This window comes from Arvicola amphibius, chromosome 6, assembly GCF_903992535.2.
Source record: "Arvicola amphibius chromosome 6, mArvAmp1.2, whole genome shotgun sequence".
Taxonomy (NCBI): domain Eukaryota; kingdom Metazoa; phylum Chordata; class Mammalia; order Rodentia; family Cricetidae; genus Arvicola; species Arvicola amphibius.
Window position 1 is genome coordinate 77,219,401 of NC_052052.2, and position 23,073 is coordinate 77,242,473.

General features: G+C 36.5%; 1 protein-coding gene across 1 annotated transcript in view; it reads left to right on the forward strand.

The window, feature by feature from the left end:
- Brinp1 (BMP/retinoic acid inducible neural specific 1) overlaps positions 1–23,073 on the forward strand; it is a 133,499-nt gene that overhangs the window by 63,633 nt on the left and 46,793 nt on the right. Inside the window, exons 3-4 of the mRNA XM_038335301.1 lie at positions 5,718–5,887; positions 8,984–9,089. Of these exons, the coding sequence (XP_038191229.1) occupies positions 5,718–5,887; positions 8,984–9,089 (276 nt within the window). The remainder of the gene's footprint in view (positions 1–5,717; positions 5,888–8,983; positions 9,090–23,073) is intronic.

The window sequence follows — 23,073 nt, forward strand, 5'->3', positions numbered from 1 at the left end:
ATGGCTTAATTTGTAGTTCTGCAGCATAATTTATCAGTGTAGTGCTACTTCTGCAAGATATTAGTTCCCTGTGCCTCAGTTTCCTTTTCATACCAAGCCATAATAACAGTTCTTCCCTAACACATACTGTTAGGATTAAAAACAAATGTATTAAAAGTCTTATCAAACAGTGGCACAAGACTGAAGAGAAGAAATGTTTATCCTCCTGGCACCTAACAAATTATTGCTGTTGCTGCAGCATCATCACTGCTATGATTTAATGGAGCTAACGAACTCAGAGAATCTGTGGTGGAAACCACACCCTGTCAATCGCTACAAACTCACTTTCCTGCCGGGGTGTCAGTTTCCCAATCTCTACAGAAAGAAGTGAAAAAATATTATTTATTATTATAGTTTTTTTTCTCCCTAAAAACACTGTACTCACAGAGAATAAATGCTTTGATAAACCTTCTGAGGTGTCAAGTAAGTTCCTAAAGGCATAATTAAATAACAAAAGATGAGCTTTGAACTGTCATGTACAGGACAAGAAGAGCATTTGCTCAGCACTTTAGGGAAATAGGAAGGACAGGGAGTGGGAAGCACACATTAGAGCTGGGGGAGGGTCCAACAACTAAGGCATTTCCACTGTTATTTAAATTTTAATGAAAACTGTTAAATTCACAAAAAACACTTGGTGTGAATGATCGGATAGAGGGTAGTTTAGAGACAAATTCTGTGTCTTGAATTAGATTATTGTAGTTTTCCTTAGTCTCTCTGAAAATCATATTTTGGGTCAAAGTAGACTGGTTATCTGTGGAATGTGTCTGATTAAGTTTGCAGGCATGCTTGGAATATGTGCCCACCTGTTTAAAAGATACACATAGATGTCTCACAAGGCTTGACTCTAAGTGACTACCCCCAGGATGTATCTATATACACAGTCTCATTTATATACAGGTATGATAGATGCATATAGGCTTGTATGTGAGCTTTTACATGTATGGACATGCATTACTGCATCCCCATCTTTTATCCATGAGGGCTTAGTCTGCTTAGACTTTTGTGTTTTCTTTGTGCGTGTACTTGGTACTCGCCACACTGCACACACAAAAACTTTAATTTGGCTGAGAAAAAGACTGTTAATAAAACCACATAGCACCTAAAGAAATGATGAGGAATGATATAACATCCCTGTGTACAGTCTCCTCAGTCTATATCCCAGAGTGTATCTTCTAGTGATGAAAAGGCAGAGGTACAAGCTCCTGGCTTTTTCCATCCTCTGTGTTTCTGAGTCTTGCTTTGTTCCTCTGAGGAAAGATGCTGCAGAGAGTGAAGCAACGATACTGAAGGACTAGAAGACCGAGAAAAGGCCTGTGTGGGGTGAAGAGGCAATTTGCAGAAATGCCCAAGTGGGAATGCAGCTCCAAACAGCACATTCCCTTAATATACATGAAATTAAGTCTTAATAATGCAGCAAGAAGTCCATTAACCCCTCTTGATCTAAGGTTTGCTGCTGCCAGCTCTAAGTCCAGAGGGAACCGGCTTGGCTCACCTTATGTTCCATAGGCTCCTAAGAGAGTCTGAGCTGACATGTGGAATATTTATTTCCACTGACTCATGGCCTTAACTCCTAGAATTCACTTACCATACACTTCTCTGCCCATCTATTGATGTAGCCATTTATCCAATCATCTGTCCACACATCCATCCTCTGTCCATCCATTTACCTGTCAAATGATTACTGAACATCTGTTCTCTGTTGTACCTTAGGAGAAGTATTGGGAACATTAGAAAGATGAATTGGGTGATTCACATTTCCTCTCCCCACCACCTACTGTCCCTGATTCTCAAAGTGTGTTTGGATGTAAAGCCATCTTTAAACTAGAACTTTCCAAGCTTAGAGAGAATAGTAGCATTCCATACTGTCCTACAGGGAATAGGGATTCATGAGGAAATGCAAAGATATGTATCTTGCTAGAAATTCAGTTAAGTCCAGGCTTATATTCTAGTATCACCTTCATCTGGGAGATTTCTGTCTGGTTGCTGAGGAAGATAGGTCAATAAATAAGCACTGTTGAGCTGGGATGCATCCATATTTATTCTTGGATATTCTTATCAACATTTGGTTAGTACACAGTCCATATGTACATTGTGCTAAGTGGGAACAACAAGGAACTATTAGAAGAGCTCCAATCTCACAGTATTTCTGTTCTAGTGGAGAGAATAGGAAATCCTTAACGAATGAGATAGGTACTGTGTTGCAGAAATAAAGATAATTGTGCGCATAAATGGAAAGTATTCTCAAGCCAGGTATAGTAAGGGGTGGGAGACAGAGAGAGAGAGGATTCCAAAAGTAGATAATATAAGAAGAAGAGGAATGGGTGAATAGCATGCAGGATAGAAAAGTAGAGTGAAGAAACATGAGTTCATTGAGAGAGCAGAATAGTCAGCAGTGAGAAAAAGAGGGTTATGTTTGTCAGAGCAGAATTCTTGACAGTGAGGCAAAGGGGTTCATTTTTTAAGTCAGCAACGTCAATATTAAGATAAAGTGAGGCTTGCTTACTTGAGGAGTGTATTCACGACTGAAGAGGCCAGGTTCTCAGGACTTGTGGCCCATGTTATCTACTGAGGTGTTACATAGTGGTTTGCATTCCTGTCTATATGTCATTTTGCCTTAGTGATTCATCTGGAAAATGGAATGACCTTAAGCTGCTGTCTGCTGGAACCATTTCTCGATAATAAGTATAGAATGTAAGCCAAAGTATGAGCCCTATAAGCCATTTCAAATTCTCTCGGAGTATTAATTAGTTCATGTCTGGATAGTCTAGCTCTGTGCTTTTAAGCACTAGTAACAAAGTAAATCTCCCATTCTTTCTGTTTTTACTTCTCCTTTTCACCAATTCTTGATAGTTCCTCTTCCTTTCCTTCTTCTCTTCACACTTTTAATGCTTGCTTCCTTTTATATATTAAAAAAACTTCTTTCAGAGTGATGGTATTTGCTAAGCAAATACTTAGCCACTGAGTTACACCCCAGCCCTATCCTTAACAGTTATTCAGGGACTATAATAAACCAGATACACTTCTCAAGACTAAATTTTTTAGAGAAAAAAGAAAAAAAGATGGAAATCCATTTAGCAATACATTTTTCTTAATTTTATTAAAGAATAGTATCATATCAACATGGTAAGGAAATACTAATAAGAAGATTTAAATTTTTACACTAAATCTTTTCATGTCATTCCTTAGCACAGCTCAATGTTTTGCCTGTTTGTCTTTGTGACACCTGTAAAAGTCCTCAAACAAGGAAATGCCCAGAATGGCCACAGGAGTTGAGCTGAATGTACACCCTAAGGTGCATTAAAGACAAATGATCTCTTCTTTTTGAACCATAGGGTAGCACTGAAGTAATTCCTAAGTGGTTATAAGGGGTGTACTTGTGTATGCCAAGTATAGGACTGGCAAGAGGAACTGACATTAGAGCTGGCCTAGAAAGCTGGGTAAAACAAAAACCAAACATTTAGGAGAGGAAGAGGGCAAACTCCTCTGGAAAGCAAATTGCCTTTTCTTTCTTCAACTCAAAAAGTCATCAGTATTCTAAAAACATTCCAATTGTCCCAGATACCAGGTTTGTGTCTCATAGTGTACCGTGAGGTTTTGTTCTCTAAATATTTTATTTTATTGATTAAATGTAATGGTAAATACTATATCATAGGTAGACTAAAATTATCAAATCATTGTATTTAATAATAAATTGTAATTAATTAAAGCACAATATTTGCTGTATGCCATGTAAGATTTAAGCATTTCTCTTAATAGATTTAGTCCTCCTGACAACCCTATGAAGTAGATACAACTTGTATCACTATTTTGCCCAGGATCTGAAATCTAAGGATGATAACCAGTTCCAGTAAAGGTAGGCTAGTCCTAGCATCCGGGTATCAAACAACTACTATTAATCAACTAACTTACCTTTTTAATAATTATTTTATTTTTACAAATTCTGCCATTTAATGGACATATATGCAAATGAAATATGATCGCATATACTCCTTCCTGTCCTCTCCATTGTACTGTTACCCCAACCTCTCTCTAACCTTTATCTCTTTGTTTGGTTTTCATTTTTTCTAGTTTTTTTTTTTTTTGTTCATTTGTTTGTTTGTTTTGAGACAAGATCTCACCATATGGCTCTGACTGGCCTGGAGCTCTGTGTTCCTTCAGACTAAGAGATCCACTTACCTCTGCCTCCTCCTGAGTGCTGTGATAAAGGTGTGTCTCACTGTACCTGACTTACCTTTGTGTCTTTTTATTCTTCTTTTCCCACTCTCCCTCCCCTCTTCACTTCTAGCTTCCATACCTCTCCTCATCTCCTGTCTGTCACTTTGTCTGTACGGTGACTGAAGATTGAATTTAGGGCTTGCTCCATGCATTATTAGAACATGATCTACCATTGAACTGAGGTCGGAGCCCAATGCTAATTGACTTTCAAGTGCTAAAATGAACTAAAGACAGTTCTCAATTCCTTTCTCACATTACCTAATTTATTCTTGCTTATAATCCCAAAGGATATTTTGTTGTGCTGGTGGTCTTTTTTGTCTATTTTTCATAATTGTTGGTGAGTTAGGGTGGGGCTAATAAATTAAGAAATGTAATCATGTTATCTCAGTGGAGAATGGAGGCAGAGTGTGGCAACCATGTCTACTTATTGGCCACAATTAAAGATTCCTTCACAACTTCCACTGAAATAGTTAGTTAGGTATATCCAATACCATTATAGCTTGCTAGTGTTATGAATCTTTACATTAATTTCTAGGAAAACTCATGGAAGAAATTTATAAATTTATACCATCATATTTCTATCTCTGTAAGATGCATTTCATCCACATCTTAATTTTCTGCACATTTACCAGTCCTCTAAGAGTTCCTGTCAATTCCATCTCTCCTCCCACATCAATCCAAGCATCTTGCTATCTACTCTCTTTTCTCATGCCTGCTCATCTGTATGTATCAATAACCTGTCATTTGTCTGTCTAAAAAAGGTTGGTGGGAGGAGAAAAATATATGGATGGAAAAGGATGATTAAAAAGAGTAGAGAAGAGAAAAATAAAGAATTAAATCAGAGGAGGACTGAGAAACCAAGGACAACGCGATGAGCTTGAACTCTACAGCATGGACGGGCTCACTGTGAGCCTTGTCAGTTTGGTTGCTCACCTTCCTGGACTTATGGGGAGCTGGGAGGACCTTGGACTTAACATAGTGAAGGGAACCCTGATGGCTCTTTGGCTTGGAGAGGGAGGGAGTGGGGGTATGGGTAGAAGGGAGGGGAGGGAAGGGGGAGGAGGGGGGAGGAGATGGAAATTTTTTTATAAAAAAATAAAGAATTAAAAAAAAGAATTAAATCGTGTTGAGGAAACAGAAGAAACAAGAAAAGAATATCTATACCAGATTTTTCGTGAACTTTCATAGAAGTAGCAGACTTTGTCAGATTAGACAACACTCTGGAGATGTATAAACAGGTACTGAACTCTGGGCTGAACCTTATTCATTGGCCATTGCTCTAATGGAATCTACAGCAAACTCTGTCTTTTATCTTTTGAACTGTGTTCTTGATTTTATAGGTGAAGGTTACTTGGATTGGTTGGTTGGAGATTAAGCCTATTTTCAGCATCCAAACTCTGGTACCCCTCCTCTCACAATGAATCTAGAGCAAGCTTTCTTATCTTCTTCCCTTTTCTGTTCAGGAGAGGAAGCTTTGACCATGTACATGGACAAAAGTCGCCTTGACCGGAAGTCAGGGAATGCCACTCAGAGTGTTGAAGCTTTGCACCAGCTTGCATCATCCTATTTTGTCGACCGTGATGGCACCATGAGAAGGCTCCATGAGATCCAGATATCAACTGGAGCGATTAAGGTATGGCTTGAGGGTTCACTTCGATTCTCAATTGAACAGAGCCATGATATAGACATTCTAAGAGCAGATAACAAACAATTCTTTGCTTCACATCAATAAATGTACCTCATTTTCCCCCAACCAACCATTCTGATGGATACTACAAGCTGATGGCTGACAAAATGAGTGTCTTCATTGGGATTACCCTATGTACTGACTTATTAATGCATTCTGCTATGACTGTTGCAGAATTATTCACAGCCCTATCAGTCTCTGTTAAATCCCTGTTTGTGTGTGTGTGTGTGTGTGTATATGTGTGTGCACATGTGCATGCACATGTGTGTGTGAGAGAGAGAGAGACTAAGAGAGAGAGAATGGCTATCCACTCACCACTCCAATTGAAGAGACTGAGTTTAAGAATAAATAATTTCCCCAAGATCATAGAGGTAGCAAGAGTAAGATTAGTGAGCCCTAATGGTCAGTTTATACAGTGTTTATGATTTTTATCCATTCTCATCACCTATTTTCTAGATTACAAAGTTGAGGTCCACAGTTTTAACCATTTTTCTCAGATGTATTTGTGAGAGTTTCCTAATAGGAGTTAAAATGCTACTCTCTAACCTGGGAATCAGGGAACATTTTCTGCAAAATGGTGGTAGTAAATATTTCACGTCTGGGGGATTTTGGTTGCTACTTCTCAGGTCTGTCACAATCATATAAGAACAGCCATGGACAATGCATATACAGGTATGCATGATAGTGTCCCGATAAATCTTTATTTACACAAGTGAACACTTGGGCACACTGCTCACTGAGCCATGCTGTTTTGCACCAACACCTCCCAATAGAACATTCAGAGATGTGAGATACAGAAAATATCTCTATCTGTGCTGACTATGAAGTAGCCTTTAGTCACATGTGATTATTGAACACTTGACTATGTCTAGTAAGAATGTCCATTTGTAAGTTGATTCAATTTTAACTGATTCAAAGTCAAGCAGACATGTTGGTTATAGAAGCATTGAATTTAAAGTCAGTGGCTTAGCGTACAGGAAATTTAAGATTCATTTCCAGTACAGTGAGTTTAGAGATGACCTCTATAAAGAAAGTGTGGGAGGACATTCTTGAAATAAAGGATTAATTTGTCAGAGGATTTTTTTTTCCTGTCCTAAATTTTCTTAAACTAGATTATGCCTGTAATTTGCTTCTATATCTTCACTCTAACTTCTGAATAGTGGATCTTGCCTCTGATTAAGAATCCCTAAGACATCTCCAGGGAAACGGGACAGAAGGAAAGGTCAAGTTAGACTCAGGCAACTGGCATCAGATATTGATCACTAGAAGCTAAACCTTGGCGGCTAGGAGGGCATGACTGGGGATGACGGTAGTAAGGTGAGAAATAAATCAGACTGACAAACAAACAAGCAGCTTATTCGAAAAAAAAAAAAAACAGCTGTGTTTGTAGGATTATGCTGTTAAGGAGCTTGGCATCAGGAGACAGATCTTTATGAAGCCATCAGAGCTGGGGAGCTGCAAAGGCCTGGTTTTCATTATTACCAAATTGTTCTCTGGCCCTAGATGGGGTGAAGAATTGAGATATTGAAGCGCTGTCAGGAGATAATCTTTTTCTGAGCATCCTGGAATATGTAACCCGCCTCTTGAGGAGGGATTTCTCAGAAAAATTGCACTGAAGCCTCTCAATGAGCCATTTTTACACTAACCCAGGCTTCTCCACTAGATTTGGCCCTGAAAAGTTTTTGTCATTTCTTACCACTGTCTCAGGACTCAGATCCCTACAATTTGCCTCACTGTCAGATTTTTTGAAAGTCAGCCTCGGACCCATATAGGGTATCTATAGTAAAATAAGTTAGTGGTGTTGTTATTTGGCACAAAAGGAAGGAATATTTTTTCTAAAAGTGCAATTATCATTAATTGATTTATTGTATCCTAAATATAAAGTACATAAAAAAAAATATGACCCCTTGGGCTTGCAAGGTGGCTCAACAAGTAAAGGTACTTACTGGTGACCTGGTGGCCCGAGTTTTATCCCCACTCCTCATGTAAAGTTGGAAGAAGAGAACAAGCTCCCTGAAGTTGCCCTCAGGCCACTGTTTTTATTCTGTGGGACGTATAATCCCACTTGAAAAGCATGCACAAGTACACAGGTGCACAGACACACATAATGATAATAATAGTTTGAATATATAATATCTTTACCTCTTTATATTAGAATGTTGCTAGCTTAACACAGAGGGGAACTGGAGGCCAAGGAAGGGAAAGACACCTGAATAGAGTTACCCTTGTGGAAAATGACAAAGAAGTTATGTTTGGCTTTCCCACAAGTGGACTTTCCTCCGTGGAGATTGTGCATTTAGAGTTGAACACAAACTCTAGCAAAGCTCCCAAGAATGGTAAGTAAAGGGATAAACCCTTCAATTCAAGCATATATTAAATAACTATTTCTTTTTGTTACCTCCTAGAACCTTGGAAAACAAAGTCACAAATACACAATAGAATCCAGATTTATTTTAACCCTGCAGTGTTGTTGTTACTGCTGAACTTTCTTTGGAAAAATGGAGACAGTTGTACTTTTCTTGCTCGATAATAGTGCCTATGTACGTATTGTAATTTATAGAGATGTTTTGCAATCAAATGGCTATTTTAAACACTTCCTGTGCCCGGCAACTTAGAGTCTTCACATATGTCCTTTAGTCTTCCTGGAAGACAATGGTAGCTTTAGTTTGCTGACACTTAGAGGAGTTAAGTGACTTCCTTATGTCCCACAGCAAATAAATGGCCCAGCTTGGAACTAATGGTAGTTTTTCTGATTCTGAAACTAGCTTTAGGACTGTATCATTATGCGCTAATGTATTTGCTCATATAACACTTAGTGTGACCTCATGAAGTGAGAGCTGGTGGTGGATAGTGGACATTGTGGACTCAATCTGTGTGTCTGTTAGATCATACTTGCTGTCCAGTCTGCTTAATCTGGGCCACACACAGTTCCAGGCCCAGTGCACACATTCTGGAGACATGTCAGGTGTGGAATCCCTTCTTAGGATCTGCTATAGACCAGTACTCATAGCTAACACTTTTCTCCCTTAATGTCCACTCTAGGTCACAGAGACACGCACTGGGCCTTTGGGCTGCAACAGCTATGACAATCTGGACTCTGTGAGTTCCGTCCTCCTGCAAAGCACGGAAAGCAAACTGCACCTTCAAGGTAGGAAAGTGATGCGAAAGGGGGTGCTGGGGGTGACGAGCGATGAGGCGCATGGAGAAGAGAAAAGGGGAGGAGGAGCAGAAAACAATGAAAATTTGAAATATGGAAATCAGACAGCTGTGATGTGACCCACAAGAATTTTCACATATGCAGAACTTTAAAACTCATGGTTATTAATTAGTTTTCAGATAAAAAATATGAAAGTGTGAGCTCTATCTGATTATTTTGATAAAAATGTCTGAACAGTATTATTTATAGATGCCTGAAGTCCCAGACCTACTATATATTAAAGTTTTATATCTTATCATCTGTTTTTCTTCCTTATTGATTTGATTTAGAGTGTGTTTTGCAGACATTTAAATCTCAAGAAAAAAATATTTTATAGAATGTGTTCTCTGTAATTTCTTCCTTTATTGACTCATAATTTTAAATAAACACATACACACACTTTTAGCAGTGTTAAAAATCAAAAATGCTCACTACTGACTGTATGTAGGAAGATGTATTTGAACACGACCTTTAATACCATAATCATTATGGGGATTTGATGTGGGAGGTCCTTCTCGCTGTCTGTTGCTTTCATTGGTTAATGAATATAGAACTGCTTTGAGCCTATCGCAAGGAGGAACATAACTAGGTGGGGAGGACTAGATTGAATTATGGGAGAAAATATTTTGATTTTTGTAAAAGGTTTTGTTTATTCAGCATATGTCAAATTTAGGTTAGTAAATTTACGTTATTTATTTCAGTATGAGAGAAAGGAAGGAATTTTTAGGTAGAAAAATATATAAGGATAACAGTACAGATGATGTTGTTATTATAAACAATATATATGTCTGTATATATACATATAAATTTCTTTTATGTTTTGAGACTATAATACAACTACATCATTAGTCCTTCCCTTTACTTTATATATATTTTAAAAACTATTTAACCATCTCAATTTTCCACGTGTAAAGTAAAAACGAACTATGTCACATCTCTAAAACATATTATTAGGCCAGTAGTGAAATGTTATTTATAAAGAATTTTCTAGAAAAAATGATTTGGCATTAATTAATAACTGCAAGATTTCTCATTCGATATGACTGATCTTAACAATATAGAAGAAGAAAAGTACTTCTGTAAGGAAATACTGAGATGTCAAAAAAGGATACTTTTGGAGAGTGACATCACATGCTATCTTAAGCTTTTAGTTTCCTTTTAAATTTTCTTTCAATGATCACATATTAATTTTACAGTCAGAAAGACATAATATGCTTTAATTTTGTGGAGACAAAATCATAACCTTTCCAAAAAGTATATGATAAAGATGATTTTGAGTGTCAGTGGGAAGAACTTGGGTTGAAGGCAGGCACAAGGCTTATTATAGCCTAATACAACTTTTTCAGTGTTCTGGTATCTTGACAATTCTATGATTCACATACTTCTTGCAGACAATAGTTGAAGAATATTGTAAGCAGGGCTTAATAGTGTCACTGGGAATCCTTAATGAATATATTCTGGAGAAACTCATGTCAATATGATGGTTTAATGTTTAAACAAATTTACACACACACACACACACAACATCTCAGATACTTAGAAAAAATCTAAGGGAATTTACTATTCCCTTTAGTAAAGAAAACAATAGACATGATGAGTTCAGAAAAGGAAATGGCAATAAGGCATAGCCCATATGCCTTGGGTATACTAGAATTTTCACCATCTTAGTTCAGGTGATACCTATAGGAAATCTTTGGAATGATACTCAAGATTATAATCCAGGCAATTGGATGCCAGTGAGTGTGCTGTCACTTGCTGTGCAAGCTGAGGGTACACAACTGTAAATTACAATTTTATAAACTTAATTTAATAAACTTAGTAAGTCAAATCAGATGTTACTACCAAGGACAATTTTGATCATGACACTGAGTCTAATTAATTGTGTATCCAGTAAAGCTTAAGGTTTAATAATTTTTCACCTATGCTCTCACATTTTCTTTTTCAAATTATGTATGGAACTCTATTTCCAATAAGTTTCTTCCTTTTCAACACCCTTCTGTATAAGATCCGGCCATCTAAATCCTGGGAATCCAATGGGTAACATTACTAGAAAGCTGCTCTTCCTACAGGAATAAATTGACAGTCCCTTTCTCTAGATCGATCAGAGCTCAGCTGAAGGATTAGATCCATATGCAAGTATTTCATATTAAAAATGGTGTTGAGAAGCTGGAGTGTCTGGAGAAATGTCTCAAAAAGAAAGAAAGAAGGCTTACTTGAAGCACAAAGGATTTGCCTGCAAATAGTTGAAGCACTGACTTACAGAAAACAGTTACCTTCATTAATGTGAACAGAATGTCCCAGGCTTAATGCAGTACAAAGGAGATAGTAGTATCCTAGATTTAGCACATTATAAAATGAAGCTTTCTTCTTTTTATGGTCCCAAAGAATCAGAACCAGGATTTCATACTGATGAGATACATGCTATGTCACCTAGCAAGACACTAAGTCTCATATGGCATGCTCAAGGTACATTCCTGCCCAAACATAAAGTGTGCTACTTGCTGATGTAATGGCTTCCTGCTAGTGAAGAATTACAAGAAGATATTTGGTAGAAATTCTTTATAAATTATATAAGCATTATTCATTTGAGTTGGGTCATTTTAAGAAGAAGGTTTTTAAGTCTTTTCTAAAGGCTGATGCTGACTTACATAAAAGTGATGAATCATCAAATCTTTACTGAAATTTGGCTCAAATTCAAAATTAGACTACATGTCTGAACACTAATGAACCTAAGTCAATGTATTTACATCTGATTCTATATTTCCCTATAGTAATTATATATGTTTTATGATTAAATACAATGTATTTATGTAGTATGACCTGTACGATTATGTCATAGTGTATTTATGTGTATATGATATATACACATATAGACATATACATATTATTTACAAATCATTTCAGTAGTAAGGTAAGCAATATGAGAAATGGAGATCAAGAGTAACATGGGTTCTACTTCAAGAAAACATGAATTTTTCACAGAGATGCCTAAAAGCACCAGCAATAAATGTAGTAGATTTTAACAGAGAAGATGTTACATGATATCAGATTATGAGAAGGGTTTTTGGTTTTGTTTTGATTTTCTTTTGTTTTTTAAGATGAGGTTTCTGTGTAGCTTTGGTACCTGTCTTGGAACTAGCTCCTGTAGATCAGGCTGGCCTCGAACTCACAGAGATCCGCCTACTTCTGCCTCCTGAGTGCTGGGATTAAAGGCATGTGCCATCATAGCCCATCAGATTGTGAGTTTGTGGAGGATTATTCCTGTGAGGAATATACACAGCATGGCATCTGTAGGATAAGTGGGAAGGCAGGGAGGGCATAGATGGATGGAGAGACCAACAGAAGAGTCTTTATACAGGAGCATTCAAAGAAATTAAAGTCTATGAGATTAAAACAGAAAGTTCAGTGGTGACAAAAACAGTGTTTAAAAGTCTTTGCAGTTTCTGTTTCATATGATGACCTGAACATACATTTAAGAGAAGTAGATATCCTGGAAAACTTTTTAAAGAAGTATTGCATGAAGAGAGCTGTATTTTGGAAGGTCATTGTTTCTCTGAATTGGTTGAGAAAGGGAGATGAGATTTGTGGCAATTGGGGCCATTGAGTTCAGAAAATGAGATGGAGAAGCAGACCAATTACGGAGATATTTAGGAGGCATTATGATGCAGGTTCAATAAAAAGACACTGAAGCATTTAGATAATTGAGTCAATGGAATGCTGGGATGCTATGGAGAGTATGGACAGACAAACATCTGTGATTCCAGGCTTATGTATTATAATAAGAAGAGTAAAAGTAATACATAATATTATGGGGATTCAGGGTGGAAAAGTAGGTTGTTCATATCCTCTGTCCAGGGGAAGGTGCCTTAGCAAAAGATATCAAAGGGAATCAAAGGATTTTCTTACAAGACAAGACTATCTCATGACATTTGAATAAGCTGCAATTCTAGAAAACCTCAGAATAAAGAGAAAGACTAAAATGTGAACTTATTAATGTTAAAACTCTTTTTAAAAAGTATACTAGTAATAGAGTGTAAATGTTAACAACACAATGCATGAAAAAAGTTATTATATAAATGTATAAAGGATGTATGTATAATAGCATATTCTAATAAGTAATTAGCCTGGCAAGCAAAGGAAATGGCTAAAACACAGATGCAAGTACTTCACAGACAAGAATTTCTCGACGATGAGCATCTGAAAAGATGATTGCTTACCAGGAAAATGTTTATAAAAATCATTATCTAATACCAGTGCCTAACACTCTGTGTCACAAAAAAAAAATAAAAAAGACTGACAGTATCAAGAAATAAGAACTGAAGGCATAGGCACTTACACACATTGCTGGGCAAAGCGTAAATTAATGGCAATAGTATTGGGAAACTCTTGATGATTTGTGCTAAAAATTGCATATGTCCTTTGGCTGTGACCCAGAAATTTCAGCTCCTAGGGATATGCCAAGAGAAATGTGTCCAAGTTCACAAAAAGTCATGAATGTTAACAGCAAATTCATTCAAAATAGCAAAAGAAAAAATAGAAACCATTAAAATGTATGGCCAGCCACAAGAAAATAAATACATTCATATCACAAGCCCCATACAGCAATGAGAAACATCTTATTACTGTTCTGTGCAGTGTCGCACAGATCTAACACTGAAAGAAAAAGAAACCAGATATAAAATGTATGCGTGTTATATGATTCTCTTCCTCTACTGGTCTGAAACTGTAAAAATCACATAGTTTTAAACACCCAAAAGAGAGTGGAACCTTTAGAGAAGATAAGTGCTTCAAATGGCTAAAATAAAATGAATGGGGTTCCTTGGACTACCTAGTTTTACCTGGGTGTGTTTGCTTTGAAAATCCATAGAGTTAAGCACACATTATTCATATGTATGCATTTCTATATATACATTATGCATTTATTCAACATTTATTTAATATTTCACTCCATCTTGCCACTTCTACAAAAAGGAACTGTAAATAGAGTGCAGACACAGAGAGAATTCAGACCAGCCACAGTCAGGTCTGAGGGTAGCTGAGACGGTACTAACTAAAGTTATCATGTATTGAGTCATTTGGGGACCATACCAATGTACTTTTGTTAAAACTAATGTTTGTTTCTTGATATTTTGAATTAATATTTTTACTTTATTATTTGGGGCTTTTATTCCTCGCATGGTTCTCATTAAGAAGGTAAAAATAATATCTTTATTTTGCAGGTGAAAAAACTGTTTCATTGGTCTTACTCAATAAGGTTTTGAGTTGGAATTTTTTTTTTTTTTTGGTTTTTCGAGACAGGGTTTCCCTGTAGTTTCTAGAGCCTGTCCTGGAACTAGCTCTTGTAGACCAGGCTGGCCTCGAACTCAGAGATCCGCCTGCCTCTGCCTCCCGAGTGCTGGGATTAAAGGCATGTGCCACCATCGCCCGGCTATTGAGTTGGAATTTTTACTTAGACTCACTGACCTCATGGCTCCTTCTCAAAATAATGTAATTTTCCATTTTTCTCTCTGTCTCTTCATTCCTTTGAACAAGGCTGGGATGGGAGATACTGCAGGGGTTGACTTGGGAAGACTAAAGACAAAATAGACACTTTAATGACCTTTCACACTGCGTGATACAACATAAAGTGGTCACTGAAACAGAGTACAAAGAGACTGGAATACAAAATATAAATAAAAAAATAGGGTTGAAATCAGAGATTAAACATGAGTGAAAAATGGTAGAAGAATCAGAGGCTGTTAGTAGTCATAGCAGCAAATACGAAACTACCAGTAATAAGGATAATGGTATAATGGTAACTTCTTATTTTGTGATTCTCATCTCAAGAAGCCCATCACATGTTTTGCCAACATGGTGATGTTATTTTAATGTAGTTACCATCTGGTGAAGTATAAAGATAAAAGCACTCAGCCTCTGCCGCTCAATGATGTGGAAATGGATGCAGATAGAATATTTATCTGAAAGTTGTAGACAGTGTCGAATTTTCTCTATTCGAAAATTCAAACATTTATTTAACACTTTTAATTGAGCATCCACTATATGTCAAATACAGTTTCAACAACTGGGAAGAAAGCATCAAATCAGCAGCTTTCTGTGTTGTTTTAGAGCTTATGTTCTGTAGGTGGACAAACCGGAAACAAACAATGACAGATATTCAAAGAATGTCTTTTCTCACACGTAAAGAGCACATAGGAGCAGTTTCTGTAGAAAGCAGGCCACACAAAAGGTTTCTTTTAAGTTTGGCATGGATAAATTAATAAACCATTCCAAATTTAGGGAAAGTAACTTAATCTGGTCTGTTGTTTAAAAGGATCACGATGGCCATTGGATGGGAACATTATTCAAGATGAAAGCTTGCACAAGGACAGTAATTTAGAGGCTACTTTACCTATTAATATATGTGAAGATGGTGTCTGTGATAGTTACAAAGAATGCACTGAGTAGTTAGATGAGTTATGAACATATTTTTTTAAAAATATGCTGCCAATATTTGGAAATGGACTAGAAAAAGCTTATAAAAGCAAAAGGAATCAAAAGTGACCTCTAAGTTCAGAATAACTCCTTATAATGATTTCACCGCTTTAAGAACATAGCAAGTATGTATGAGGGATATTTTAAATGGGCTTTGAGGAATTAAAGTTGAACTCAAAGTTGGCTTATTTATTAAATAAACAAAGGAAGATGGACAGTGGATATTTAGAATGTCAGAGAAGGAAGTTAAGGTATCAATTAATCTAAAAAGAATTAAAATTGTACAAGGTTGTACTGTGAGAAAATATAACTATAAAAAAGAAATACAATTATTATTGAGTCACAGAAAATTAACATATATATATATATTGGGATGGTTAGATATGATGGTGAGGAAGGAGAAAAAAGAAGAGTAGGAGAAGAAGCAACAATGTAAGGGAAAATGTGAGCTGGGTAGAATTACTCAGGGGGAGAAGAGCTTGCTTTTTAAGTACAAGGACTTGAGTTCAATATCGAGAAGCTATATATAAGAAAAAATGATTGATGCGATTTCACATGCTTGTAGTTTCAATCATGGGGAGGTGAACACAAGAGGAAATCTGAGGTTTACTTGTCCTTTTAATCTAGTGCAGTGTATTAGACAAATTCCAGAATATTGAGAGACCTTATCTGGGAAGAAACAAACAAAATTGGATGACAACACCCAAATCCATTTAGTTGTGTGCATCATGCGCAAACACACAGACATTTACACACACACACACACACACACACACACACACACGAGAGAGAGAGGGAGGGAGAGAGAGAGAGAGAGAGAGAGAGAGAGAGAGAGAGAGAGAGAGAGAGAGAGAGAGAGAGAGAAAGTAGTAGCTATTCAGGAAGGCAGGAATCAGAGAGTTCAGTATCACAAAGCCAAGTAAGGAATGTTTTTGACAAATGGTTCAGTGGGAAACTGCAAGGTTGAGGACCTGAACTATGTAGGAACATACATAAGCAGATACCTAGAACACATTGGCCAGCCTGTCTAGCTGAAAGAGTAACCAAGTTAAATAAGTGTCTAAAGATATAAGATGTTAATGGGATTTAGAAATATCTCCTACCTTCAAATTCAGGCCTCCATATGTGCCTCTGTGGTCAAACATGCCTGTACACAGATGCATACATATAAACACAAACAACAAACAAGTATGTTTTCGTTTTAAACACAGACAGTGTTGAAATGTATAAAATAATGCTAGTATAAAACTGAAGAGAACTGGAAAATGAATATTGGATGGAGCAAAAAAAAAGTATATGTAATCTTAAGGAGAAAGATTTCCTTGCATTTACTTAGTGAGATTCTGAGTTTGATAAATTTACATGCAAATTACAAAGGACTATTGCATTTAGCCCTGGAGTATTCTGGATTGAGGTTTCAAGTGATTTTTTTTTTTATCCTTTAATGCAGAATCAACAATACCTTTATTTGGCTATGAGGATCATTCTATACACAGGGAAAGATTGATGGTCTAAGCATTAGCAAGTGATTGCAGGATCAAAGTTGAGCATTCAAGAGTAACTGGCATTTTGTGTGTAACTGGAATCATCTAACATAGATAGATGATGCTGTCCACTTTGAATTGAGGAAAAGGAGAAAATGGGTTCCTGTGTGGGAGAATTTATAAATGTGAAATGGTCAACGTTTTGCTGGGCTTCTTGATTACTCTTCATAGGATTTCAGTTGCTTGATTTCAGATTGTATCATCTCTGTTATTGGATTGCTGCTTAAAACTGATGGTTTGTCAGTTTAGTTGGCAAGGTGTTCTGTTCATAGTTTACATAAAACAATGGTAGGTTTTACGATGAATGGCATCTTAGAAACAATGACATATTCTATTTTAAATCCCAGTGGAAAGGGAGTGTCGTTATTATCGTCTTCCATTTGTAACAGAGGACAATGGATAGAAGGAGGGTGAAGGTCACGGTAGGCGAAGCTGGATCATGATGATGAAGTGCCGGCAACTCTTCTAGCTTCTGATCAGACTTGATGCCCATCCCCTCCCAGCAGCCAGTGTGGTCTTCTCAAAATCTCACCAAATGGAGCTGCTTTTCTTTTCAAGCCCTCGAATGCTTCTTTGGAAGATTTTTCATGAAGAATCTGTTACTAATATGACTCCCTATTAAAGTATTTAACTGTTCCTTTGTAAAAAATAGTCTCTCTCTCTGATTCCAGGACAAATTATGGAGTCTTTATAAATATTGCTCAGAAAACATGATTTGGGTAATTCATAAATGAAAGGATGACTGGATGAAGAGGCCAGTTAATCCATTTTTTGTTTTCTACCATATCATAATGAATTATATTCAATCCAGTGACCTTTTGCTGATGACCTGTGGGACACCAGCACTGTACTGCTGCTCTGATTGGATTGCATCCTTTGTGTGCTCATGTGTGTGTTGGGGGGGGATGTTCAGAGATAGTGTCCACTATCCAGTTCTGGTGGGCAACCTCAGACAAGGGCATTGCCCTAGCTAACAATTTGTGGGAATGTATCCTACATCTCACACTGGGATATTCATTTTAAATTCTGACTTTGGAAGTAGCATTGTCGACCTTTGTATGGTACTTCCGTTCAAATTTTTGTTTGCTTTTGACTTATAATTTTGATGAGTTTATGCAACAGTAACCTTTATTTTTTAATCCTTCTCCCCACTTAAACCATGCCATACCTAGGATCCCCATATGTACTTTCACATCACTGAGATTTTTCTCTCAGAGAGATCTCTCCTTTTCTCCTGCACTGCTCTGCTGTCTAATTTTGCTGCCTCCAGAAAAAGCCATCTTGCTTTGTTTGCCTCTCATTTCTATAGTTGGAACGTTGTCTATTGCCCTTAAACAATAGTTTATTTCAAGAAAAAAGCCTGAACTAAGAAAAAAAGTGAACTTCATCATCAGCTCTTCCCTTGGCATATAAAGTGACATAAGACATGTTGAGGCAGCCTTTCTATCGTTATTCCGCATGCATTTCAGATGTTTGTGGGTGACCTATGCCTTTGCTTTACTTATCTTTCCATCCTCCATGATCTAGTTCCTTGGCTGATACCAAATACTCATTAGAAGTATGGTGAATAAATATAGTAAGTTAATCCAAGTGTCCTTAATACAAATTCTGTTGCAAAAACAGTGAAAATTCCACTGCTATAATATTTTCAAAATCATCTAGTTAGTAAAAGAGACATAGTTAATAGGAGACATATTTTAACTTAGACTTTAGTTTTTGTGATGCTGCTTTTTTTTAACATACATTGTGTTTCTATATGTTAGACCAGTTATCTGCACCACCAACTAGTCACTGTTATTTTTCTTACTGTAAAAATGAGGAAACCAAGACAATGAAACTGTAAGAAGAAAAAAAAAAGTCTATTACTTTTCAACTTAGTCTCCGGCAAATTTTTAGGACACAGATAGAAAACTGCCACATTCTTTACCAAAATATCACAAGATTAGCCTCTAACCCAGTTGCTATTATTGTTCATATCTGACATCGCTTAACTAGCTGTACTCTCTTCTAAACTCCTATTAGATGGTTCATTAATTCCTGCTTCCTTGATTAAATTGATGCCTTGATCTAAAGTCTGAGTCTTCCACATTTCTCCAAAATGGCATGGTCATGCCTGCCACAGTAATAACCCACTCTCTGGTACAAACTTCTGCCTTATTTACTTATTACTGTTTCAATAAGACTCTGTCACCAAAACAGCTTATAAAAGAAAGTTTTGAAATGAGTTTCCATTTTCTGAAAGCTATAGTCTATGATGCTAGAACAAAGGTATTGTGGATGAAACAGCCAAAAGTTCATGTATTGATTCAAAAGTAGGAGGCAAAGAGACATGCATGAATTTTTAGGACTTCAAAGCCACCACCAGTGACATACCTACTCCAGTAAGGCCATATCTCTTAATTCTTCTAAACTGTTCCATCAACTGGGGACCAAGTATTCAAACATGAACCTATGGGGGCATTTTCATATAAGCCACTACAGGTTCACAGTTCCCTGGACACTAAATTTACTTTATTATTCTTGTGGAATGCTGAATAATCAGAATACTTTATCGAGGCTTCAAGGAAAATGTCCTTGGACAAAAGTCAGGAATGTGAAGAGGGTAGAAATGAGCTACTCTTTATTTTTTTTCATAAAGCATTTTCTCTCCAAAGTCCCATCAAGGAAACAACTTTACTCTTATGATCGCAGGGAAGTATATCAAGTGCTTGCTCCCTGTGGCTGCTCTGGTGAACAGTTTTAGGGTGAGTCTTCATTGGCACTTATCCAAAGGTCATGAAGAGTGAATCCTAGTCAGTAGTCTTCTTATCTCATAACAGTGGCATGAGAGGTACTAACCATTGTCCGTGTTTCTAACTTTCTGGGACTATGATTATACTATGTTCAATAGTATAATCTTGTGACAAATGGGTGTGGGGACTTCCACCAAGCCATCTGTATCAAAATGTTGATTTTCCTTTATATACCAAAGAACATCCTGTTTTCCTACTTGTCAGAAGAAGAAGGGTTATTGTCTAGATGGAGATTGAAGATATCAATCAAAAAGAAAATAGAATGGGGAGGCTTAATAGAGAAGAGTTGATGATCACAAGATATTGTACTAGTTAATTCAAATTTTCAATCTCCCTATATATTCTAATCTACAAAAATGAAAATAATAACACATGTGCTTCACAGCATTTTTCTGCATTTAATTAGAAAATAAATATTTGCCAACTAAAAGAGATGATGCAGTACTAATGATGGCTATCATCTTGGATAATTATTATATATCAGGAATTGAGATAATTTCTTTTCATCAATACCTCATATGAGCTTAATACAAATCCATTTTCTTTATTAAAAATGGAAACTCACCAAAGTTCTGTACCTTGCAGGTGGCAGGCCAGGAAATTGAGCCCTGGTCTACCCAAAGACTATGAATCTGAAATTTCACAACCTGGGATACAGAAATAAGAAGTACATTGCTTATGAAGCAATTATAGTTTACTTTTATCTGTTCCTGCATCATAAACACTTAAAATTATGCTACTTTGAATAGAAAGTCCATGATTGTTATAAAGTGACCAGCCAACCTCTGTATGCACAGCTGTAGCTGATTTCCTTTGGTATTCTCAGAACAATCTTTGAGCAGGAAAGAACATTGCCCTCAGAAAGGGTGGTCATTTCACCTCAGGATGCTCCAGGAATGTGGAATTGCAGAAAGAGCTACTGGAATCTGTAAGCTACTCAGACTCAGGCAGGAAGGAGGATAGAATTCTGAGCAAGTGAACCTCTTCTGGGATGGTGGTGATGCTGGCAGAGAGAGTGCCACAGAATTACATATGTGTTCTTTGGTCACATGGAACTGTTTCCTTCAAATAACCCTGTGGTCCAAGATGTTGTATGAAAATCCTTATAGGTAAAATTTCTACATGGTAATTTGGTACACTTACAATCATGTCCATTAGAAAGCTTGCCAATCTCATTGACTGGACAGAAATAAAGCATCAGGATGGACAAATCCTTAATAACGCGGCCAAGGTGATTTGTTTATTGACTGAATATGGATATAACAATTCCTGTTTTTAAAAAATGATTAAGTCAATTCTTCTCTATTCCAACATTCTACCTTGGAAATAAGCATCTCCTGCAGATCTCACCCAGCACTTTTGATGCTCCTTTACTATATTTCAGACACCACACATATTCTCTTATATACACAATATAGAGTTGCCACTCCTTGTTACTTACATCTCCAAGAGATATATATTTTAGATGTTTTAGTTTTTTTTGTGTGTGTACATGTGTGTATGTGCATGCAAGCCAAGCCAATGCAGATGCTCAGGTGGACAAGAAGAGTACATTGGATTCTCTGGACTTAGAGATAGTTACAAGCTACTTGATGTGGGTTTGGAAAACCAAACATAGGTAGTCTGCAAGAGTAGCAAGTGCTCATAATGGATTAGTCAGCTTTCCAGCATCATATTTGTTTATTGTTCATTTCTCAACTGCATAACATTTATCACATAGTAGATGCTCAATAAATGCTAATAATTTAAATTTATTTTACCTGCAAAGTTAATTTTCTTGTAATCATATGGTTTTTAACTGTGGTAAAATAAAAAAAAAACATAGAATTTAACATCATAGGTATTTTTAACACATACAACTTAACATACAGCATTAAGAATACTCATAATGCTATGGAATTATCATAACAGATTACAAAAAGTTTTCATGCCTCAAACAAAAATTGTATACCTATTAAGCAGTCATTCCTCATCTTACTCTCTCTTTTTAAGTCTAAAATTTGCTTTCTATCTATGGATTTTTCTGTTCTGGATATTTGAAGTAATTAGACTTGCAGAGTATCTGGCTTTCAGTCACGCATCTTTCACTTTACCTGTTTATACATCGACAATGTGATGGTAAATATTAATACCTCTTTTTCATAACCATTGCAAGGATATGCCACATATCAACTATTCATCAATTCACCTTCCCTTTTTCACTATACTGCCTAGATCTACTATGAATATTCAAAAAACTTTTTGTTTTGTTTATAGTGCTTTTGACATCCTTATAAAAGTGAAATAACTGTATCACATGATAATTACGAAATAAAGATTCACTACAAAATCAAATGTGTTTTTTAATAGATTTCATGATTTCCATCTTGTTTCCTTCTTTTTAGAGAAATCTATATTCTTCAGTTCATCATACACTAGAAAGTGCTGTGCCATGGGGGACGTGAATTACCATCCAAAGGAAAATGGCCTTAACTGGGTGATTTGCTTTGGGCAATAGAGTACAAAAAGGCATTGAACATGCCACATCTATGAAGATACTTAGTTTCCACTCTTACTCCTTTTCCTTTGCCATGAAAATATCATATTCCCAAGGCATATTATGCCTATAGCATAATTTTAAATGGAAGACATCTGGAGAGTAGCCAAAGTCTAGTCAACATGAAGCATGAAAAAGTAATAGACTATAGTGGCCATAAGCTACTAGAATTTTAAAGTCATTCATCCCCATTCAGAAATTTAACAACAGCGTACTGATACTGAAACACTGGATTAAATATTGTAAACCACATTTTGTTACTGTGGAGTATCTCAGTGCCTAAATTATGCTAAAGTAAAAATGAGTTTCAAGAGATGGATTAACTACATAAACCTTCTGAATTGTATGTACACTTGAACACATGTGCGAATCTGTTTGTTCAGAGAATCCACGTTAGCAAATGCTGTAGTATATATGCCACTCAGGTTTACCTCAGTCCTAGATAATCATTAGAAGCTACAGTTTTCAAAAGTAGGGGCTTTTTCTTTTTCATTTTACAGAAATTTGTGTGTGTGTGTGTGTGTGTGTGTGTGTGTGTGTGTCTATGTATTTCTGGTCATTGTACATAGATTGATCTCATCCTACCATTCACC